The sequence below is a fragment of the Hyperolius riggenbachi genome, chromosome 9 (genome assembly GCF_040937935.1).
Source record: "Hyperolius riggenbachi isolate aHypRig1 chromosome 9, aHypRig1.pri, whole genome shotgun sequence".
Classification (NCBI taxonomy): Eukaryota; Metazoa; Chordata; class Amphibia; order Anura; family Hyperoliidae; genus Hyperolius; species Hyperolius riggenbachi.
Genome location: NC_090654.1, coordinates 223,860,453 through 223,880,873, shown reverse-complemented (window position 1 = coordinate 223,880,873; position 20,421 = coordinate 223,860,453). Strand labels below are relative to the sequence as shown.

General features: G+C 43.1%; 1 protein-coding gene across 1 annotated transcript in view; it reads right to left on the bottom strand.

The window, feature by feature from the left end:
• The window catches only part of FNTB (farnesyltransferase, CAAX box, subunit beta), a 45,411-nt gene that overhangs the window by 5,640 nt on the left and 19,350 nt on the right, over positions 1 to 20,421 (bottom strand). The window contains exons 4-9 of the mRNA XM_068254042.1: positions 13,441 to 13,532; positions 13,182 to 13,328; positions 10,126 to 10,209; positions 5,350 to 5,436; positions 5,128 to 5,257; positions 3,325 to 3,457 (exon numbers count right to left, since the gene is read on the bottom strand). Coding sequence (XP_068110143.1) covers positions 3,325 to 3,457; positions 5,128 to 5,257; positions 5,350 to 5,436; positions 10,126 to 10,209; positions 13,182 to 13,328; positions 13,441 to 13,532 — 673 coding nt within the window. The remainder of the gene's footprint in view (positions 1 to 3,324; positions 3,458 to 5,127; positions 5,258 to 5,349; positions 5,437 to 10,125; positions 10,210 to 13,181; positions 13,329 to 13,440; positions 13,533 to 20,421) is intronic.

Sequence of the window (20,421 nt, the reverse complement as noted above, 5' to 3'; positions counted from 1 at the left end):
TATTTCTATATTTTTTTTTTTATTTTAAACTTGTAAATAGTGATAGATGCAAAACGGAAAAGATGCACCTTTATTTCCAAATAAAATATTGTTGCCATACATTGTGATAGGGACATAATTTTAACGGTGTAATAACCGGGACACATGGGCAAATACAATACGTGAGTTTTAATTATGGAGGCATGTATTATTTTAAAACTATAATGGCTGAAAACTGAGAAAATCAATTTTTTCCTGTTTTTTTCTTATTCTTCCTGTTAAAATGCATTTACAGTAAAGTGGCTCTTAGCAAAATGTAACCCCCAAAGAAAGCCTAATTGGGGGCGGAAAAAACAAGATATAGATTAGTTCATTGTGATAAGTAGTGATAAAGTTATAGGCTAATGAATGGGAGGTGAACATTTCTCAAGTGAAAACGACGGAACGCGAATGGGTTAAAGATGGCCACACACAATACAATAAAATGATCCGATTTTACAGCAATTCAATAAATATCATCGGATTTCCTGAAAAAAAATTGGCCTTTTTTTCATTCAACTGCAAAAATCTGGGATTTCCTATTTTTTATCGATCCGGAATGCTAGAAATTTTTCTAAAGGTTGTATGGTGTGTGTTAGAGTGTAAATTTATTGATATACACACACCCTAGCAATTTTCTCTGAGTTTCCAATCATTTTTATCATAATTGGGGAAAAATTAAATGTGTGTGTGTGTGTGTGTGTGTGTGTGTGTGTGTGCGTGTGTGTGTGTGTGCGTGCGTGTGTGCGTGCGTGCGTGTGTGCGTGTGTGTGGTGTACATTGGTCCTATTTTTGAAATGTTAGTCAGAAAAATGTATTGCAATTCTTAAATTGAACAGATATTTAAAATCAATTGTATGGTGTGTGGCCACCTTAAGGGTGCCCATACATTACCCAATTCGGCAGGCTGATCTACTGATTCGATCCAATAATTTTATGGAATTGAAGGAGAATCCGTACCACAAAATGGCCCCCCAATCGATCTTTCGATCGATTTTTGGGCAAAATCAGTTTTAATGATCAATTGTGAATGAAAAACTTTGGTTGCGAGGGCTTGATTGGGTGCGAGGAGATAATGACAATTGATATCGCTACGACCGACAGACCCTGTCGGGTGATTCCCAAGTGCATATTGGAGTGAATATTGACCTCCTCCAGGACACAAACACTATTGAGGGGGCAAGCAGGAGGATTCATGTTGAAATCTATTGAAAATCACCACACAGTATATGGCCAGGCAATAGATCCCTTTCTGATTCAATCAAAGGGAGATCTATCTAATGATCGATCTGGTAGCAAATTGAACAATGTATGGACACCTTTATGCTGCAGCTAAACAAAAAGGTGCAAGGTACATAAACTAACAACTAGAACTCTTGAGGGCCCGTTTCCACTATAGCGTTGCGGAATCGCCGGCGAATCACCGGAGGCAAATCGCATGCGGGTGCTGTATGCGAAATTAACCATGTCACTGCCTGTGTAAATTAACATTAATACCTATGCGAAATCGCATGCGAAATCGCGGCAAAAAACGCATGGGGAAACCGCATGCGATTTCCCTATTAAATACATTGCGTGCGATTCGCCTGCATTCCACACGCAGGCGAATTCTGAGGGCCCTACCCTGCAGATTTTTCCTGCACAGAAAAACGTGCGGGGAAACGCACAAGTGGAAACAGTCCCATCCACTTGTACTGACTGTGCGAATCCGCATGCGGGCAACGCATGCGGATTCGCGATAGTGGAAACGGGCCCTTAGTAAAGAAAACTTGATGGAGTACAGTTTGGTGTAGAGCATGAGTGTCAAACTCAAATACAAAGTGGGCCGAAGTTGTACTCTGATACCTCTTTGCGGGCCAACCTCAATGTCTACTGGCCACCTTCCTCCCTTATAAAGTTCCCAGGTGTCTAATGGCCCCCTCCTGCCCCTATACAGTTCCCTGTTGTCTAGTGGTCCTCCCTCCCCTATACAGTTCGTTGTTGTCTAGAGGCCCCCACCCTCCCCTATACAGTTCCCTAGTGTTTAGTTATGTCCTCATATCCCCCATATGGCTTCCCTGGTGTTCTAGGGCTTCTCCAATATAGCTTCCCTGGTGGTCTAGAGTGGGCCAAACATAATGTAAAGTGGGTAAACCACTTGAGGGCCAAATTTAATGGCTCGGAGGGCCAGAGTTTGACATGTATGGTGTAGATTAAAGCACTTCCTATAACTCTTGCATCTCAGTTTGTGTAAATAATTCAGAAGTTTTAACAAAGCAGCAAGCAAAATTTCAAGCATTTATTTCGAACCTCACAGTTTCTATTGTTTTGCTGCAATATATCGTCTCATTCACATCACGCTCATCCATGGGTATGCTGGCGATGCAGATGAAGTAATCACTTCCATCTCAATAGCGGGTGCCACCCACATCAGTAAAATAATACAACGGACCACATGCAGTTCTTCAGAACCGTCACCACAGAAAACAGTTATGTCTGTGTATGGAGCCGATTAAGGGGGCACTATGGCAAAAATGGTTATTCCTTTATCCCCACATCAGTTATTTAATATGGAAAGCATAAATTTCACCATAGATCTTGTGTTAAAAAAGTAGCTGACAAGTGAATGGGAGCGTTTGCACCAAGCTTTTGCGCGCGTTTACACAATCGCGGCATTCGGGTCCCGATTTTTGCTAGAGTTCGAGCTGCCCCTGGAAGCGACATGTAGCTTCCAGGGGGCGGCCAACCGAGACGGCTAATGTCCCCCTAAGGGAAGAAAAAACGCGATCGCATCGGAATGGAACGCGAAGGCTACTGAAAGCCTGACCGCGCAGCCGCTGCAACACCCCCAAACGCGACGCCACGCAGACGTCCGTCTGAAATAGCCCTTAGAGAGTCTGCTAGCAGTGCAGTCCATCGAAAACAGCATGGTAATGATGCAGCTCAGCTTTATCTGAGGGCAGAAATAGTGTTATCAGCTACTTTTTTCTTTTAAAACAAGGTCTATGGTGAAATGTATGCTCTCCATATTAAAAAACTGATGTGGGGATAACAGAACAGCATAATTTTTGCTTTAGTGCCCTTTTAAATAAATACTTGAAATTTATATAGGTCATTTGGGAAGTACTGTTTTCGGTTTGTGAGGGGATCAGCTCATGTTTTTTTATACAACCGAGGCTGTAGTTGCAGATATGAGCTAAACAGAAAAACAGGATAAAAGCATTACACCCAGACACAGTGTTTAGGCGTATTTCCTGTGGAACAGGCATACTGGCTTCATTAATACAACCACAGACTAAAGTTATGGCATAGAGATGAGAGGCTTACCTTCAGCATGTAAAGTTCTGTGGAGGAGAGGCATCAGGCCAGCTTGCCAAAAAGAATAGCAGCCATCAACCAGTTTGTTACAGCGACCTTGAAATCCACCTTCAAACTTCATTTGTCTAAACGCAACCCATCGCTAGAAGAAAACAGAATATTATCCATGCTTTATGTCCACATTGAGCAGTACAGAAAGAAAGTGGCTGCAGATATGAGAGCGATATGCATTTTTTTTCCAAACACCTCATCTGTATCTTTTTTGAAAAAATCCTGGCAAGGAATGTAACAAAGTTATGATACTCCTATGTTACACTTCCTCTTCACGATATTACACAAGTCTATGAAATTCCTGTAGAAGCATGTAATGCCTTTAAGAAGAAACAAGAGTGGAAATAAAAAATAAATAAATAAAAAAAAGTCAGATACTTACCTATAGAGAGGATCCTAAAGAGGCTCGTTCCTCTCTCGGTGTCTTGGTTCTAGCGCTGTCATCCCCGTTAGAGCTCTCCCACCAACTGGTCAAATACACCTCCATGAGCCCTCAGACGGCTTCAGGAGCACTTGCGTCCTTGAGCACTCCTGAAGACAGGCGGGCCCAATACTGCACATGCGCGATCGTGCGCTCAAGCAGCACAGAGCCACGAGTCTTTTGGGGCGCTCCCAATGCATTACAAGGGCTCCTGGAGGTGGCAAAGTCATACGGGGATGACCGTGCTGGAAGAAGGACACACAGGGAGGAACAGGAAGGTTCTTTAGAATCCAGAACATTACCCCTAAATAGGTATCTGATTGATTTTGTTTTTCCCCTTAAAGGAATTATCAGCCCCCCTCCCCGATTTACTTACCCAAGGCTTCCTCCAGCTCCTTCCCGGCATCATGTCCCACAACGCAGCAGGCAGCCTACTGGTACGGAAGATGACCTCAGGGTCAGCCTCGTACAGCACCTGTGCAAGCACCACTGTCAATCACGTCCATGTTGTCCACGATGTACTGCGCAGAAGCAGTAGTTTTACGCCTGCGCCAGACAAAGTGGCCGAGATTGACAGTGGCGCTCGCGCTAGCGTAGTACGAGGCCGACCTTGAGGTCGGCCTCAGTACCAGCGGGGACACTGGGCCATGGGCGGAGAAGCGTTCTTGGGACATGTCGCCAGGAAGGAGCTAAAGGAAGCCACGGGTAAGTAGATCGGGGAGCGGATGGGCTGATAATTCCTTTAAATACAGATTTGCTTTAAAGCTTGGTGCACACAACCAATTTTGAATGGCCAATCACTGACCAATTTTTACCACCTCCATGTAGTATGAGAGTTTACCTACACCATCTGTTCATAGTATTCAAAATCTGTTGACCTTCATGCTACAAGGAGGTGGGAACATTGGTAAGTGATTGATCACAACTGAAGGTGTGTACCAGGCTCTAGAACTCTCAGTAAATGAACACTCCACAGAGTTTGCCTGCCATTACTAAAAAACATTTCTGCCTGTGATACATTTCAGAAAGTAAATTAGGGAGAGGAAAGACTTAATGGGAAAACATGACTAAATAATTTATAAAATGAATATTGTAAAAAAAGAAAAAAAAAGCAATTTTAATCATGTTATTTTGTCTACAGTTCCTTAAAAGCGCGATAGAAATATCATTAAGATGGCAGAGACTTCTTTGTGAATTTTTATCTTTAACGTGGGGTTGTACAGTGTGCAAAGATGAAGAGGAGGATATAGTCAGACTGCCTCACACATTAACTGCCTTTGGACAATTGCAGCGCCTGAATCAGGTGACTAACACAAAGGTAAACAATACACATCACCTACCAGCAAGCTCTTCAGATCTAATAAGTGAACTCTCTTCAGTATAACCAAGGCTGCCAGCCCACAGAATGTATAGCCTCCATGTGCTTCCATTCCAGGAACACCACCGATGCCCCCTTCCCAGAACTGGCACCTGCAGCAACAGTAAAAAGAAATACAACAACTTAGTAGCACGTGGCACAAGGTTATCCTCCAATAATCTAAATGAACTAAGCATTCCGGTACCTGGCAATCCATTCAGCAGTGCCGTCAAACAGGTTGGATGTCATAATATTGGTCAGGGATGCCACGGAGGCAGCACAATAAGCACTTCTGCAACATAATGAAAAGCAAAGCCATTACTGCATAAGCCTCAACCTGCTGTCTCAGCAAATGGTTCTCCGATAAAAAAAACAAAAAAAAAAAACACTCCTTTTGAAACAATTTAAGCGGACCTGAACTTAATTTCCTCTCTGCTCTAAAAGATATGCAACAGCATAACAACATTTAAAGAAAAACATTGTTACAGCTGAAACAAATCCTGCAATAAGTCTGCATAGTTTCTACTTCCTGATATATGGAAGCAGACATATTGTGAACATCCTGTGCTTTCAAATGAACTTTTCTGCCATGGCAGTTAGATGACACGGGAGAAATCAAATTACAACTTGTGATTAGACACAGACGAGGGGGAATCAGACAGGCTAAACTCTCTAAATACATACAGGGTGCATCTCTCTATGTTTCCCTTCTGTCCTGTGCAAACTCAGGATGTTTTGGAGATAATGAAATTGGGTTTATGAAATGAAAGCGCCGCAAGTTTCGTGTATACACTTCAAACATCCATTCAGGTTTACCTAAAGAGGCTCCTCAGTGACCCTCAGGTCAAAAATCAAATACTTATCTTAAGAGAAGAAAGCTTCATCCTCTGGACTCCAGCCGCTGCCTTACACCCTCCTGCACATTGCGACCACGCTCCTCTTCATGCAGTATGGCCGCGCTCACGCGTGAAGAGGAGCGTGGTCACAAGCTCAGAATTAGACAAGTTCTTGGTGGTTCTGCACTTGGCAGCGGTGGACTAGAGGACAGCATGGGAAGCCTCAGGATCCAGAAGCTTCACTCTTGGATAAAGTATATGACATTTTGACTCAAGGTTAGCCTTGGGTACACTTTAATTACAAAGTAACTCAAAAACTGAATAAGGCCAAGGAGCCATGTTGATTATTGTAAATTATAAGTATTACCTTTGAAAATTAATGTTTCAAATTTAAAAACACACTGTTGGAGCTGTACTTTCCAGTGGCACTTACACATCAGGCTTCTAGTACTATCCTGCTAACAAGCTGCTGCCTACCATAAGGACACATGGAACCTGAAAAAATTTGCTGTGCGCAAACACCACAAGGCAATTTTACCGGAACTAGCGTCAGAGAAGCACCACGTAACCACAGCAACGCACATGCTATCCCGTTATTGCGGATGGATCCAATAGTGTAGTGGACAGTGCTCCCCTGGCCTTCGTTTATTAGGCCCATGGTTTCTACTGTAAGGCATGGATCCTGGAGAACTTGTCAATATTTCTGCATTTGGTGCCACTTGGACACACCTGATATACCTGAACATTAGCTGAATGCAGAGAGAAAAAGCTCTAGTGCAGCTTACCAACATCATTCAGCCCATGAAACAGGTATTCGCTCTACCACCTTGCTTCTACAGTATATACAGTGGGTTGCAAAAGTATTCGGACCCCTTGAAGTTTTCCACATTTTGTCATATTACTGCCACAAACATGAATCAATTTTATTGGAATTCCACATGAAAGACTAACACAAAGTGGTGTACACATGAGAAGTGGAACGAAAATCATACATGATTCCAAACATTTTTTTACAAATAAATAACTGCAAAGTGGTGTGTGCATAATTATTCGGCCCCCTTTGATCTGAGTGCAGTCAGTTGCCTATAGACATTGCCTGATGAGTGCTAATGACTAAATAGAGTGCACCTGTGTGTAATCTAATGTCAGTGCGAAGTCCAAAAAACACACAAGACAGGTCAGGGATCAAGTTAGAGAAATTTAAAGCAGGCTTAGGCTACAAAAAGATTTTCAAAGCCTTGAACATCCCACGGAGCACTGTTCAAGCGATCATTCAGTAATGGAAGGAGTATGGCACAACTGTACACCTACCAAGACAAGGCCGTCCACCTAAACTCACTGGCCGAACAAGGAGAGCGCTGGTCAGAAATGCAGAGTGGCAAGAAGAAAGGCATTGTTAACCACCCTGGCGTTCTGATTAAATCGCCAGGGTGGCTGCGGGAGGGTTTTTTTTAAATAAAAAAAAAAACTATTTCATGCAGCCAACTGAAAGTTGGCTGCATGAAAGCCCACTAGAGGGCGCTCCGGAGGCGATCTTCCGATCGCCTCCGGCGCCCAGAATAAACAAGGAAGGCCGCAATGAGCGGCCTTCCTTGTTTTGCTTATATCGTCGCCATAGCGACGAGCGGAGTGACGTCATCGACGTCAGCCGACGTCCTGACGTCAGCCGCCTCCGATCCAGCCCTTAGCGCTGGCCGGAACTTTTTGTTCCGGCTGCGCAGGGCTCAGGCGGCTAGGGGGGCCCTCTTTCGCCGCTGCTCGCGGCGAATCGCCGCAGAGCGGCGGCGATCAGGCAGCACACGCTGCTGGCAAAGTGCCGGCTGCGTGTGCTGCTTTTTATTTGACAAAAATCGGCCCAGCAGGGCCTGAGCGGCAGCCTCTGGCGGTGTTGGACGAGCTGAGCTTGTCCAGACCGCTCAGCAGGTTAACAGAAAGCATAAGAAGTCCCGTTTGCAGTTTGCCACAAGCCATGTGGGGGACACAGCAACCATGTGGAAGAAGGTGCTCTGGTCAGATGAGACCAAAATGGAACTTTTTGGCCAAAATGCAAAACGCTATGTGTGGCAGAAAACTAACACTGCACATCACTCTGAACACACCATCCCCACTGTCAAATATGGTGGTAGCAGCATCATGCTTGGGGGGTGCATCTCTTCAACAGTTACAGGGAAGCTGGTCAGAGTTGATGGGAAGATGGATGGAGCCAAATACAGTGCAAACTTGGAAGAAACCCTCTTGGAGACTGCAAATGACTTTAGACTGGGGCGGAGGTTCACCTTTCAGCAGGACAGTGACCCTAAACATAAAGCCAGGGCAACAATGGAATGGTTTAAAACAAAACATATCTATGTGTTAGAATGGCCCAGTCAAAGTCCAGATCTAAATCCAATCGAGAATCTGTGGCAAGATCTGAAAACTGCTGTTCACAAATGCTGTCCATCTAATCTGACTGAGCTGGAGCTGTTTTGCAAAGAAGAATGGGCAAGGATTTCAGTCTCTAGATGTGCAAAGCTGGTAGAGACATACTCTAAAAGACTGGCAGCTGTAATTGCAGCAAAAGGTGGTTCTACAAAGTATAGACTCAGGGGGCCGAATAATTACGCACACCCCACTTTACAGTTATTTATTTGTAAAAAAAATTTGGAATGATATATGATTTTCGATCCACTTCTCACATGTACACCACTTTGTATTGGTCTTTCACGTGGAATTCCTATAAAATTGATGCATGTTTGTGGCAGTAATGTGACAAAATGTGGAAAACTTCAAGGGGGCCGAATACATTTGCAAGCCACTGCATACTGTTTGTGCTCACCAACCATCCTGATTGCTACTAAAATACACATTGTGAACTAGAGTTCAGTTGGTCTTTAACAGTACATAACATATCACACCGAAATTACAGTTTAGAATAACAGAATTGAAACCAGTGTCCTCAGGCCCCGTTCACACTGCACGCGTTTCCAGCCGCGTTTTGGAAACGCGTGCAGGTGGCCGACACGCACGACATCAGACATTGCATAGAGTGCAATGTCTGATGTTCACACTGCATGCGTTCCGGACCTGTGTGGTCCGGGAACGCATGCTGCACGCATTTTTTGTAAAAACGTATGGCTGTCCCATTCACTTTTCAGTGATGGGATCAGCCACGCAATGCATACAAACGCGGATGGCGTGCGTTCGTACGCGTTGCGGTCCGCATGCGTTGCGGTCTGCGTTCTGCAGTCTGAACGGGGCCTAATACCTTATTGCTCATTAGCTGAAGTGAGTTCAGACAGTGGTCACACTTGACTGTTATCTGCACACTTTTGTTCTGCATGTTTGCAGAAAAAAAAAAGGTTTTTTTTATTTTCAAAGCAGCTAATGTAATTAATAGAAAAAACCATGTACAATTATCCTGCAAGATGTACTTTTTGTTTCTGCGCACATAATAAGTGTGACCTAGCCCTCCGATTAACATGAGTTCTCAGTTGAAATCAGTTTTTATGTGCAGAAAAAGCAAGGAGTTTTGAATCAGGATGATACCTTTTATTGGCTAACTTAGAGATGAACAAACAGTAAGCTTTCAACTTAGAAAAAACCTTTGTCAGACTTGGCTCCTGACAAAATGTCACATTTTGTCAGGAACCAAGTCTGACGAAAGCTTGTTATAAACCGAAAGCTTACTGTTTATTCATCTCTAAGTTAGCTAATAAAAGGTATCATCCTGATTCAAAACACCTTGCTTTTACTGATGGCTAACACAGTACAACACTCATCTGCTTTCATGTGTGTTTTCTGCACAGACAGAAGCAGTAAAGTGTGACCCCTGGGCCGCAAGGATCATAGCTGTCCACTTAGACTGTGGTAGTCCTGTAAGTATGAAGAGAATAAACGGAGAGGGGGAGGGGGGGGGGGGGGGGGTGTGATGGTTGGTTAATTGCAGGCTAGTCGGGGGATAGGGAGGATGAATTCGTATTAAACCTCCCCCCCACCAAAAAAAAAAAAAACACTTGCCTGAATTAAGGCTGATCAAATTTCCAAAACAAACATGATGGGAGTGAGGGAAATGCAGCTTCATTTTGTAAATAGAACGGCAGCAGCTTTTACAAATACCCAAATGAATATTTTAAAGACATTGATCTAGTAAAAGAAAAATATCTGACCTGACATCTACTTCTCCACCGCCATGCATGTTGAATGAGCCATCAGGTTGTTTCAGGGAAAAAAGAAATTTCTGAAGTTTTCCCCTGGCAATCAAAAGAGATAAAATTGTAAAATCATAGAACCCTGCGTAGATCTGTGTAAGATAAAATGTACATGACAGCATCTGAACCCAGTAAAATTATTTCAAACACATGATATATCTGCAAATGAACATTGCATACTTACCTCACCGTCAGTTCCTCTAAGAAGCTCACCATTTTCTTCCAACAATTCCTTCCAGTTCTGACTAGATCTAGTCATACTTGTCTCTCCAAAAAGCTGAAAGCCTTAGGGTCCCCCTTTTATACTTAACACAGTTTAATTGCTATGTGCTGCATTTTAAGGCTTTTTTCCTCCATAGCAGTGCACTGTGAAAAAGCTTCAGTTTTTCAGCCTGTATTGTGAAAGAGGCCATAGGGAAACATGAACACTGGACTGCACATCAGTTGTCCTTTCACTTACAACTGACAGGACCCTAAAAGGACCCTCAAGGTGCTTTTTCACTACCTCAGTTGCTGTTATAACTGAAAGGACAACTGATGTGCAAGGTGATGTCCATGTTTCTCTATGGATCAAGTGAGCAATATTACAGGTTAACGGGGTGTTTGCCATTTTTATAATGGAGGATGGAGAATTCCATCGATCACAATGGACAAACAGGATGCAAGAGAGGTGAAAGATTGATGAGCAGACTAAACAAGTATGATGTGTGTATGTTTATTTTGACTTTTGTTTTTCAGTTCAGGTTGGCTTTTCACCATTTGTGGACAGACATTTGAAATTACACACTGCATGTGGCAGCGTGGATCTGACAGGACTTAGATTTCAATCATTCCGACGTTCTCTCCCCACCACGATACACTTGCCCTGCCATTTGGCAGCTCTATGACGGCAGAGCTCTGTGAGCCGGTCAGGAGCCGTTTTCATTGGCTCCTAGCCCTGTCATCACTGTAAGCCAATCCCATTAGCGTAGATTGATGGACAGGGTCAGGAGCTAATGAAAGCGGCTCCTGACCGGCGCACAGCGCTCTGCCGTCATAGAGAGGAGTCTGTGGCAGGGACAGAATGGCGCGACCGGCAGATTATTGTGGCGATTTGTCGTGAGGCAGCATTTTACCCTCCCAGCCGCCTCTGGGGACAGACTGCTGGTACGGCAATAGTTAAACACCATCTACATGTAGCCCTAATGGGAGGAGTGGCACCCCTGGCTGCTGTATACATGGTTCACTGAACACAACAGTGGTGATTTTATACAGAGTAACACTGAGGAGCGCACCACAAGGAAGGCGAAGAAAACACTCTATTCACTGCCTATGCTCTGAATTCACAAATGCTATAATCAGTGCTGCATCTCCACCACCTACTCCCTGTACTGCTGGCCAAGAGGTGCAGAATGAAGGAAAAGGTTAGCAAATTCACAAATGGGGTGAATTAGAAACATTTTAATTTAGATGTAAAGGAGAAGCAGGGCCGGCGCTACCATTAAGGCAAAGGAGGCAGCTGCCCCTGGGCCCCAGAGCTTGTTAGGGCCCCCAGTGGCTACAAGAGGAAACATTTTTTTTTCAAATCGGCCTTATAGTTTTTGAGAAAATCGATTTTAAAGTTTTAAAGGAAAAAAAAACACATTTAAAAACCTGCCGACTTTAATGGTTAATAGCAAATCCACCTTAAATGCTAGAAACCCTAAATTTGCAGGATATGTTAAGGAGATCATTAGGAATAAGGAAAAAACAATTTTTCAAAAAGACCTTATAGTTTTTGAGAAAATTGATTTTAAAGTTTAGAAGGAAAAAAGTATAGTTTTAAATGCGGTAAATGTCACTTTTAGTAGCAAACCTAACGGTAGTGTAATTTTACATGCATCAAATGAAAGCGCAATAAATTTCCTGACGGGGTTTCCAGGGGGTCTATACGCAGCCGCAGCGCTTTGGCCAATGATCGCTACACAGCCGCAATATGGCTGTATGAAGATCCCTGGCATCTTTTCCTATTTTCCCAATTTTTTTTTACGTTTAGAGTGTGGGAATTTTTTTTTTTTTAAATTATGTGGGGTCCCCCTCCTGAAACTTTTTAACCCCTTGTCCCCCATGCAGGCTGGGATAGCCAGAATGTGGAGCTCTGACCAATTGGGACTTCACACCCTGACTATACCAGCTGCAAAAAAGGTCCCCTAATGCAGATTTTTGTTCCGGGGTATCTGTTGGGGGGGCCCCCCAGGTTTATTTTGCCCTGGGGCCCCATTGTTGCTTAAACCGGCCCTGAGGAGAAGCCAAGGAAGCTGAAATCTCAGGAATACAGACCAGTAAACGCTAAAGGTGTAAATGGTACACCCAATGCAGAGAGCTTCTGTTTTACATTTATGCAAAATGAAATATCTATGGATCGGATGGTAACCCACTTATGGCTGGGTGACACTTTCAGCTCCGTCATCTGCTAGACTCGTGCAGAGATGGAACAGAGGGCAGTTGATCATGCAATAAACATCCAGTCAGCTTCACGTAACAACTTTCAAAACCTAAGGCCCCATTCATACTGGCGGGGCACTTGAAAGGCACAGGCAGCCCTCCATGGACCCTGTGGATGGGTCAAAAGAAGCTTTTTACGAGGCGTTAGATCACATTTTTTGCAAGGACCGCCAATGCAATAGGCAGTGCTCAGTTGTAGAATTTTAAATGGCCCATAAAATCTCTCTTCAGAACTGCCTATCCATCTTCTCTACCCTGCTAATAATTCACTACATAGAAAATGGCAGAAATTGCTGATTCCCCTGATCTAGCCGATTTGGTATTAATCAGGGTCAAATTGTTGGTTATTCTTGCACAGTTAAACATTTTTCAACAGATAGCTGTAATATCCGGTATTTGATGGTGTCTGCAGTGCGGTAATATGCTAGGACTAAATATTAGCATCTTGTTTGCATTACATGTAACATTTATTGTTTGGACCTTGTCCCTTACTCATCTGTTGGGACACCTTTCTTATTGGTTTATGAGATCATTGTTCTTGCTACACATACCTGTTAATGACATTATATGCTTCTTCTGTTCCAATGCTGCATAGAGCATTAACTGCTGCATAGGTTGGGGCGAGATGGGGCTGCTGACCAGGCCCACCCCCAAAGCCTCCATTGGGATCCTGGCAGTGAGCTAGAAACTGGCAAACGCTGAAATAAAAAGGGTGATTGAAATGTTACAAAGGCAGAGAAGCTCCTTACTCTGACATCTTTGTTGTCGTTATGGTAAACCATAATGGCAATCACAGCTGAGATGACTTACCCTGACGCCACAGACACAGGAAGTGGCTCATCCAGTAACATTAGACTGTGCACAATCCAATAGCACAGCCAGGGGCGGCTGGCATCCAGGCACTGGCAGGAAGAAAAAGGAAACCCAGAAATCAATGACATGCTAATTGTTCTAAACTAATCCAAATTTGGTTGCAATCTGTGCAAAGGCTGGGATCGGACCAATCAATAGCTGAGCTGAAAAAGCATTTGACTAGTCCAATTATAATCTGCATTCAAAATTGCAACAAATCGTAAGAAAGTTGATTAACCCTCTAGCAGCCAAATTCAGAAGCCTGCAAGTGCTCCGGGCCAATTTTAGTACTTTATTTCTTTACTTGTTACATTTTCTTGTTTCTAATTAATGCTGCTGTAATGTGTATTTATGGCCACTTGTCACTAGGGGGCAGTGTGAGAACAACAGAGAACTTCTGCTTTCAATTTCTATTTTTCCTGCTAGGTAGAGAGATCAAAGCATGTGCTGACGCGTATCTAGTGACGGGAGAGTGCAGTAGACGGGCGGGCGAGTGAGGGAGGGTTGATACATACCTTATTTTCAGTAGTAGCCGGCGGTAGAGGCTTCAGTCTTCTTCCGCGTCATGTAACAAGTCACATGATGCGCTGTGTAGCCACAGCGGAAGAAGAGGAAGCCTCTACCGCCGGCTACTACTGAAAATAGGGTATGTATTTGCTGAGTGAAAACTGATCCGATCAGTCATTGATCAGATCCATTTTCACTATGTGAACCGGGCTGCGGACAGAGCCATCCGGATCCGGTGAAGCAAAGACCAGATCCGCTCACCGGATCCTTTTGGCTCAGAACGCTAATGTGAACCGGGCCTAATACTTTTAGCCACAGCCCCTGAACAAGCATGCAGATCAGGTGCTCTGACTGAAGTCAGACTGGATTAGCTGCATGTTTGTTTCAGGTGTCTGATTCAGACACCAATGATGCGAAAAAGACCAGCAGGACTGCCAGGCAACTGGTATTGTTTAAAAGGCTACACCCATATCCCTTTCAGTTAAGGTTCCCTTTAAGGTGGAGAAGAGAAAATACTACATGTTCCTTCTTTAAATTTGCTAATCGCAGCAGTCAAATACGTATGTGTGTATGTGTATTATGTTCTTTGAAATGCATATAAAAAGTGCAAAACTGAACACAATTATATGTAAACCTACTGTACTAACCTCAATAAAGGCTCAGGGATGAGGTAGGTGCTTTCAAGACACAGGGCACAATTTTTCTTAAAGGACCATAATCGTGAAAAATTGTGAAATTTAAAATGCATGGGTATGCAACTATGCATATGTATAAAACTCGTTTTTTTCAAGAAGAGAATGCACTATAAATTCATTTTTCCTTTGTTGTGGTCTCCTACAAAGCTTCTAAAAATCTGACAGGTTTTGGACTAGTCTATCTTCTCATGAAGGATTTCTTAAATTTTCAAAAGCACTTACTGAATGGCAGTTGCTCAGTCCAACTATCAAAATAGTGTGCAAGCAAATAGGAAGGCCAGACAGTATCTTTGTAAAGATCCTTCCCGGGGAGTTCTTTTGTAAAGACTAATGGAAAAACTGAGAATACCCCATGAGGAGATGGGCTAGTCTGAAATTGTCAGATTTTTACTGCTTACTGTAAGCGACAGGAACATAGTGAAAAAAAAAAAAAAAAGTCATTTTTTGTGCATTTTATCCTAGGAAAAAAAAAATGTACATCTTATTTTGATTGGCCAATTTTACCACTCCCGTGCAGTAGGAGAGCTTTACTACATGTTCAAAATCTGTTGGTCCTCGTACAACATGGAGGTAATAAAATTGGCCGATCAACATTAGAAGTGGGTACCAGAGGTCTCTTTAATTAAAATACTACATAGAGGTGGTAAAATCGGTCAGCGATTGGCCAATCATAATTGAAAGTGTGTAACAGACTTTAGAAAGGGATTGTACAGTGGGATGCGAGAGTTTGGGCAATGTTGATAATAGTCATGATTTTCCTGTATAAATCATTGGTTGTTATAAAAAATGCCAGTTAAATATATCATATAGGAGACACACACAGTGATATTTGAGAAGTGAAATGAAGTTTATTGGATTTACAGAAAGTGTGCAACAATTGTTTAAACAAAATTAGGCAGGTGCATACATTTGGGCACAGTTGTCATTTTATTGATTCCAAAACCTTTAGAACCAATTATTGGAACTCAAATTGGCTTGGTAAGCTCAGTGACCCCTGACCTACATACACAGGTGAATCCAATTATGAGAAAGAATATTTAAGGGGGTCAATTGTAAGTTTCCCTCTTAATTTTCTTTGAAGGAGTAGCAACATGGGATGGGGGTCTCAAAAAAACCTCTCAAATAACCTGAAGACAAAGACTGTTCACCATCATGGTTTAGGGGGAAGGATACAGAAGGCTGTCTCAGAGATCAGGGCTGTGGAGTCGGTACAAAAATCCACCAACTCAGACTCCGACTCCTCAGTTTAGGATTCCACCGACTCCTCTAATTTGCATATTACAATCTTGTTGATTGAAAGTATGTAACATGAAATTCGTATCTTAACTGCCAACGCTTAGGAATTTTAAAAGACAAATGAAGTGAGAAGGATATGGAGACGGCCATATTTATTCCCTTTAGTCATAGACTAAAACTAGTCCTTGGTAAGAGTACTTGTAAAAGGTACAGACCAGAACAAAGAACATCTATCAGGCCCTAGGCAATGTAACTGTGGGTACATGTAAGAGTGATGTGCAGGTATTTTGCTAGGGAATAAGGAGATTCTTCCTCCATTACGGATTCTTCATGCACAATCTGAACCAGGTTTATGGGTGATAGACAACACCTCTGTGTTCAATGTGCACAACATTCTCAGTGGATTCCATGCAGCTCTGTGGAGAGTGCATATGTAGAGTATAGTACTATTGTGTAACAAAGTAAACCTAAAACAGATGATATTAAAGTTTTATACATACCTGGGGCTTCCTCCAGCCCCCTTCAGGCTAATCAGTCCCTCGCTGTCCTCCTCCACCTGAATCTTCTGCTATGAATCCAGGTACTTGAGCCAGTCTTGCTTAGTTTGCATGCACACACTCCGCTGCCAGGAGCGTACTACACCTGCGCAGCACTATTGCGCAGGTGCAGAATGCTCCTGGCTGTAGGAGCGGCACGTGGCCGAACTGCGCTGACTGGCTGAATTACCGGGACTCAGTAGAAGATCCAGGTGGAAGAGGTGGACAGCGAGGGACTAATTGGCCTGAAGGGGGTTGGAAGAAGCCCCAGGTATATATAACACTTTTCTTTTCATCCGTCTCAGGTACCCTTTAATTCGTATTCTCCAAACCAAATTTTAACAACATATCAAATTATTTGATTACATGAGCAAAGAAAGTGCATATATTTGCATAAATCAGAATCAACGCAGAATTATTTCCATCTCATTGACCATCTCTATTAGTGACACGGCTACACATCAGGCTTTATTCTTACAGCATAGATGTTATTTAGTGGATATAAGAGATTCCTGTGTACACATCATATATACAGTCACAATCAGATGTGTATATCTGACTTAAAAAATATGGGACTGCTTTATTGAAGCAGCACAAGTAACTAATTTTAATTGGTTTATTTCATTTTTGTGGACTAAGCACAGCTATTACTGTATGTATAATTTATAACTATTATCTGGTAAATAGAATGTTATCATATTTTCTGTTTTAATTACAGTTTAAATTCATTAGGAGTCAGAGCATTTTTTCCCCGACTCCAGGCAACCAAAATTGCCCCAACTCCGACTCCACAGCCCTGTCAGAGATTTCAGCTGTCTGTTTCCACAGTTAGGAACATATTGAGGAAATGGAAGACCACAGGCTCAGTTCAAGTTAAGGCTCGAAATGTTACACCAAGAAAAATCTCGGATAGACAGAAGCAACAAATGATGAGAACAGTCAGAGTCAACCCACAGACCAGTACCAAAGACCTACAACATCATCTTGCTGATGGAGTCACTGTGCATTGTTCAACCATTCGGTGCACTTTACACAAGGAGATGCTGTATGCGAGAGTGATGCAGAGGAAGCCTCTTCTCCACCCACAGCACAAACAGAGCCACTTGAGGTTTGCTAAAGCACATTTGGACAAGCCAGCTTCATTTTGGAATAAGGTGCTGTGGACTGATGAAACTAAAATTGAGTTATTTGGGCATAACAAGGGGAGTTATGCATGGAGGAATAACAACACAGCATTCCAAGAAAAACACCTGCTACCTACAGTAAAATATGGTGGTGGTTCCATCATGCTGTAGGGCTGTGTGGACAGTGCAGGGACTGGGAATCTTGTCAATGTTGAGGGACGCATGAATTCCACTCAGTATCAGCAGATTCTGGAGACCAATGTCCAGGAATCAGTGACAAAGCTGAAGCTGCGCCAGGCTGGATCTTTCAACAAACACCGCTCAAAATCCACTAATGCATTCATGTAACAAGTACAATGTTCTGGAATGGCCATCTCAGTCCCCAGACCTGAATATAATTGAAAAATGTGTGGTGTGAGTTAAAGAGAGCTGTCTATGCTCGGAAGCCATCAAACCTGAATGAACTAGAGATGTTTTGTAACGAGTAATGGTCCAAAATACCTTCAACCAGAATCCAGACTCTCATTGGAACCTACAGGAAGTGTTTAGAGGCTGTAATTTCTGCAAAAGGAGGATCTACTAAATATTGATTTCATTTCCTTTTTGTGGTGCCCAAATTTATACACCTGCCCAATTTTGTTTAAAGAGACTCTGTAACGTCAAAAAGATCCCCTGGGGGGTACTCACATCGGGTGGGGGAAGCCTCCGGATCCTAATGAGGCTTCCCACGCCGTCCTCTGTCCCACGGGGGTCTCGCTGCAGCCCTCCGAACAGCCGGCGACAGACCCGACTGTCAGTTCAATATTTACCTTTGCTGGCTCCAGCGGGGGCGATGTGGCTGCTTTCGGCTCCAAGCTACACGGAAATACCCGATCTCAGTTGGGTCCGCTCTACTGTGCAGGCGTCGGAAACTTGCTCCTGCGCAGTAGAGCAGACCCGACGGTGATCGGGTATTTCCGCCTACTTCGGAGCCGACAGCCGTCAGAGCGCCTGCGCAGGAGCCGGGAAGGTAAATATTGACGTCATCTTTCACGGAGGGCTGCAGCGAGACCCCCGTGGGACAGAGGACGGCGTGGGAAGCCTCATTGGGATCCGGAGGCTTCCCCCACCCGAGGTGAGTACCCCGCAGGGGATCTTTTGACGTTACAGATCCTCTTTAAACAATTATTGCACACTTTCTGTAAATCCAATAAATGTCATTTCACTTCTCAAATATCAGTGTGTGTCTCCTATATGATATATTTAACTGACATTTTTTATCATAACAACCAACGATTTATACAGGAAAATCATGACGATTAACAAGGTTACCCAAACTTTCGCATCCCACTGTATATACAGCACTTACAAAAAGCATTCAAAAATGACATTCAGCCTGGTCATACTGGAAGATGTAAGACTATGAATGACCATTATTGCCAAAAATTGTAAAATTGAAAAGATGGGTGTACACATTCATATAAGATGTTCAGATTTTGGAATAGTCCATCTCTTTATGAGGGATTCCCTGGAATTCCTTTAGTTTCAAAAGCTCCCTGGATGAGAGTGGATCAGTCCCCTTGCCAATAGAGTGTGTAGGGAAGAAGACAGGCTTGTCGGCATCTCTGTACAGATCCTTTCCACTGTGTGCTTTTGTAAGGAATAAAGGAAATACATTGCATGAGGAGATGGAATAGTCCAAAATCAGTCAGAGCGGTTATATTTTTACTACCGACATGGAAAGGGGAAGAGTTTATAGCAGGGCTGTGGAGTCGGAGTCGTAGCAATTTGGGTGCCTGGAGTCGGAGTCAGGAAAAAAATGCACCGACTGACTCATAATGAATTTAAACTGTAATTAAAATAGAAAATATGATAAAATGTTCTATTTCTCAAATAATAGTCAAATAATTTATACATACAGTAATAGCTGTACTTAGTCTACAAAAATGAAATAAACCAATCAAAATTAGTTACTTGTGCTGCTTCAATAAAGCAGTCCACGAATTATATACACATCTGATTATGACTGTATATATGATGAGTACACAAGAATCTCATATATATACTAAATAACATCTATACTATAGTATAAGTATAAAGCCTGATGTGTAGCCGTGTCAATAATAGAGATGGTCAAGGAGATGGAAATAATTCTGCGTTGACATATCAAATAATTTGATATGTTAAAATTTGGTTTAGTGACTACGTATTAAATAGTACCTGAGAAGGATGACAAGAAAAATTTTATACATACCTGGGGCTTCTTCCAGCCCCCTTCAGGCTAATCAGTCCCTCGCTGTCCACCACCACCACCACCTGGATCTTCTGCTTTGAGTCCTGGTAATTCAGCCAGTCAGTCCAGTCTGGCCGCATGCCGCTTCCACAGCCAGGAGCGTTCTGCACCTGCGCAATAGGGCTGTGCAGGTGTAGTACGCGCCCAGCGGCGGAGTGTGTGCATGCGCACTACGCCAGACTGGCTCAAGTACCTGGACTCATAGCAGAAGATCCAGGTGGCAGAGGAGGACAGCGAGGGACTGATTAGCCTGAAGGGGGCTGGAAGAAGCCCCAGGTATGTATAAAACTTTACAGGTTTACTTTGTTACATAGAAGTACTATACTCTACATATGCACTCTCCACAGAGCTGCAGGGAATTCATTGAGAATGTTGTGCATATTGAACACAGAGGCGTTGTCTCTCACCCATAAACCTGGTTCAGATTGTGCATGAAGAATGTGTAATGGAGGAAGAATCTCCTTATTCCCCTGCAGAATATCTGCACATCACTCTTACATGTACCCACAGTTACATTGCCTAGGGCCTGATAGATGTTCTTTGTTCCGGCCTGTACCTTTTACAAGTAC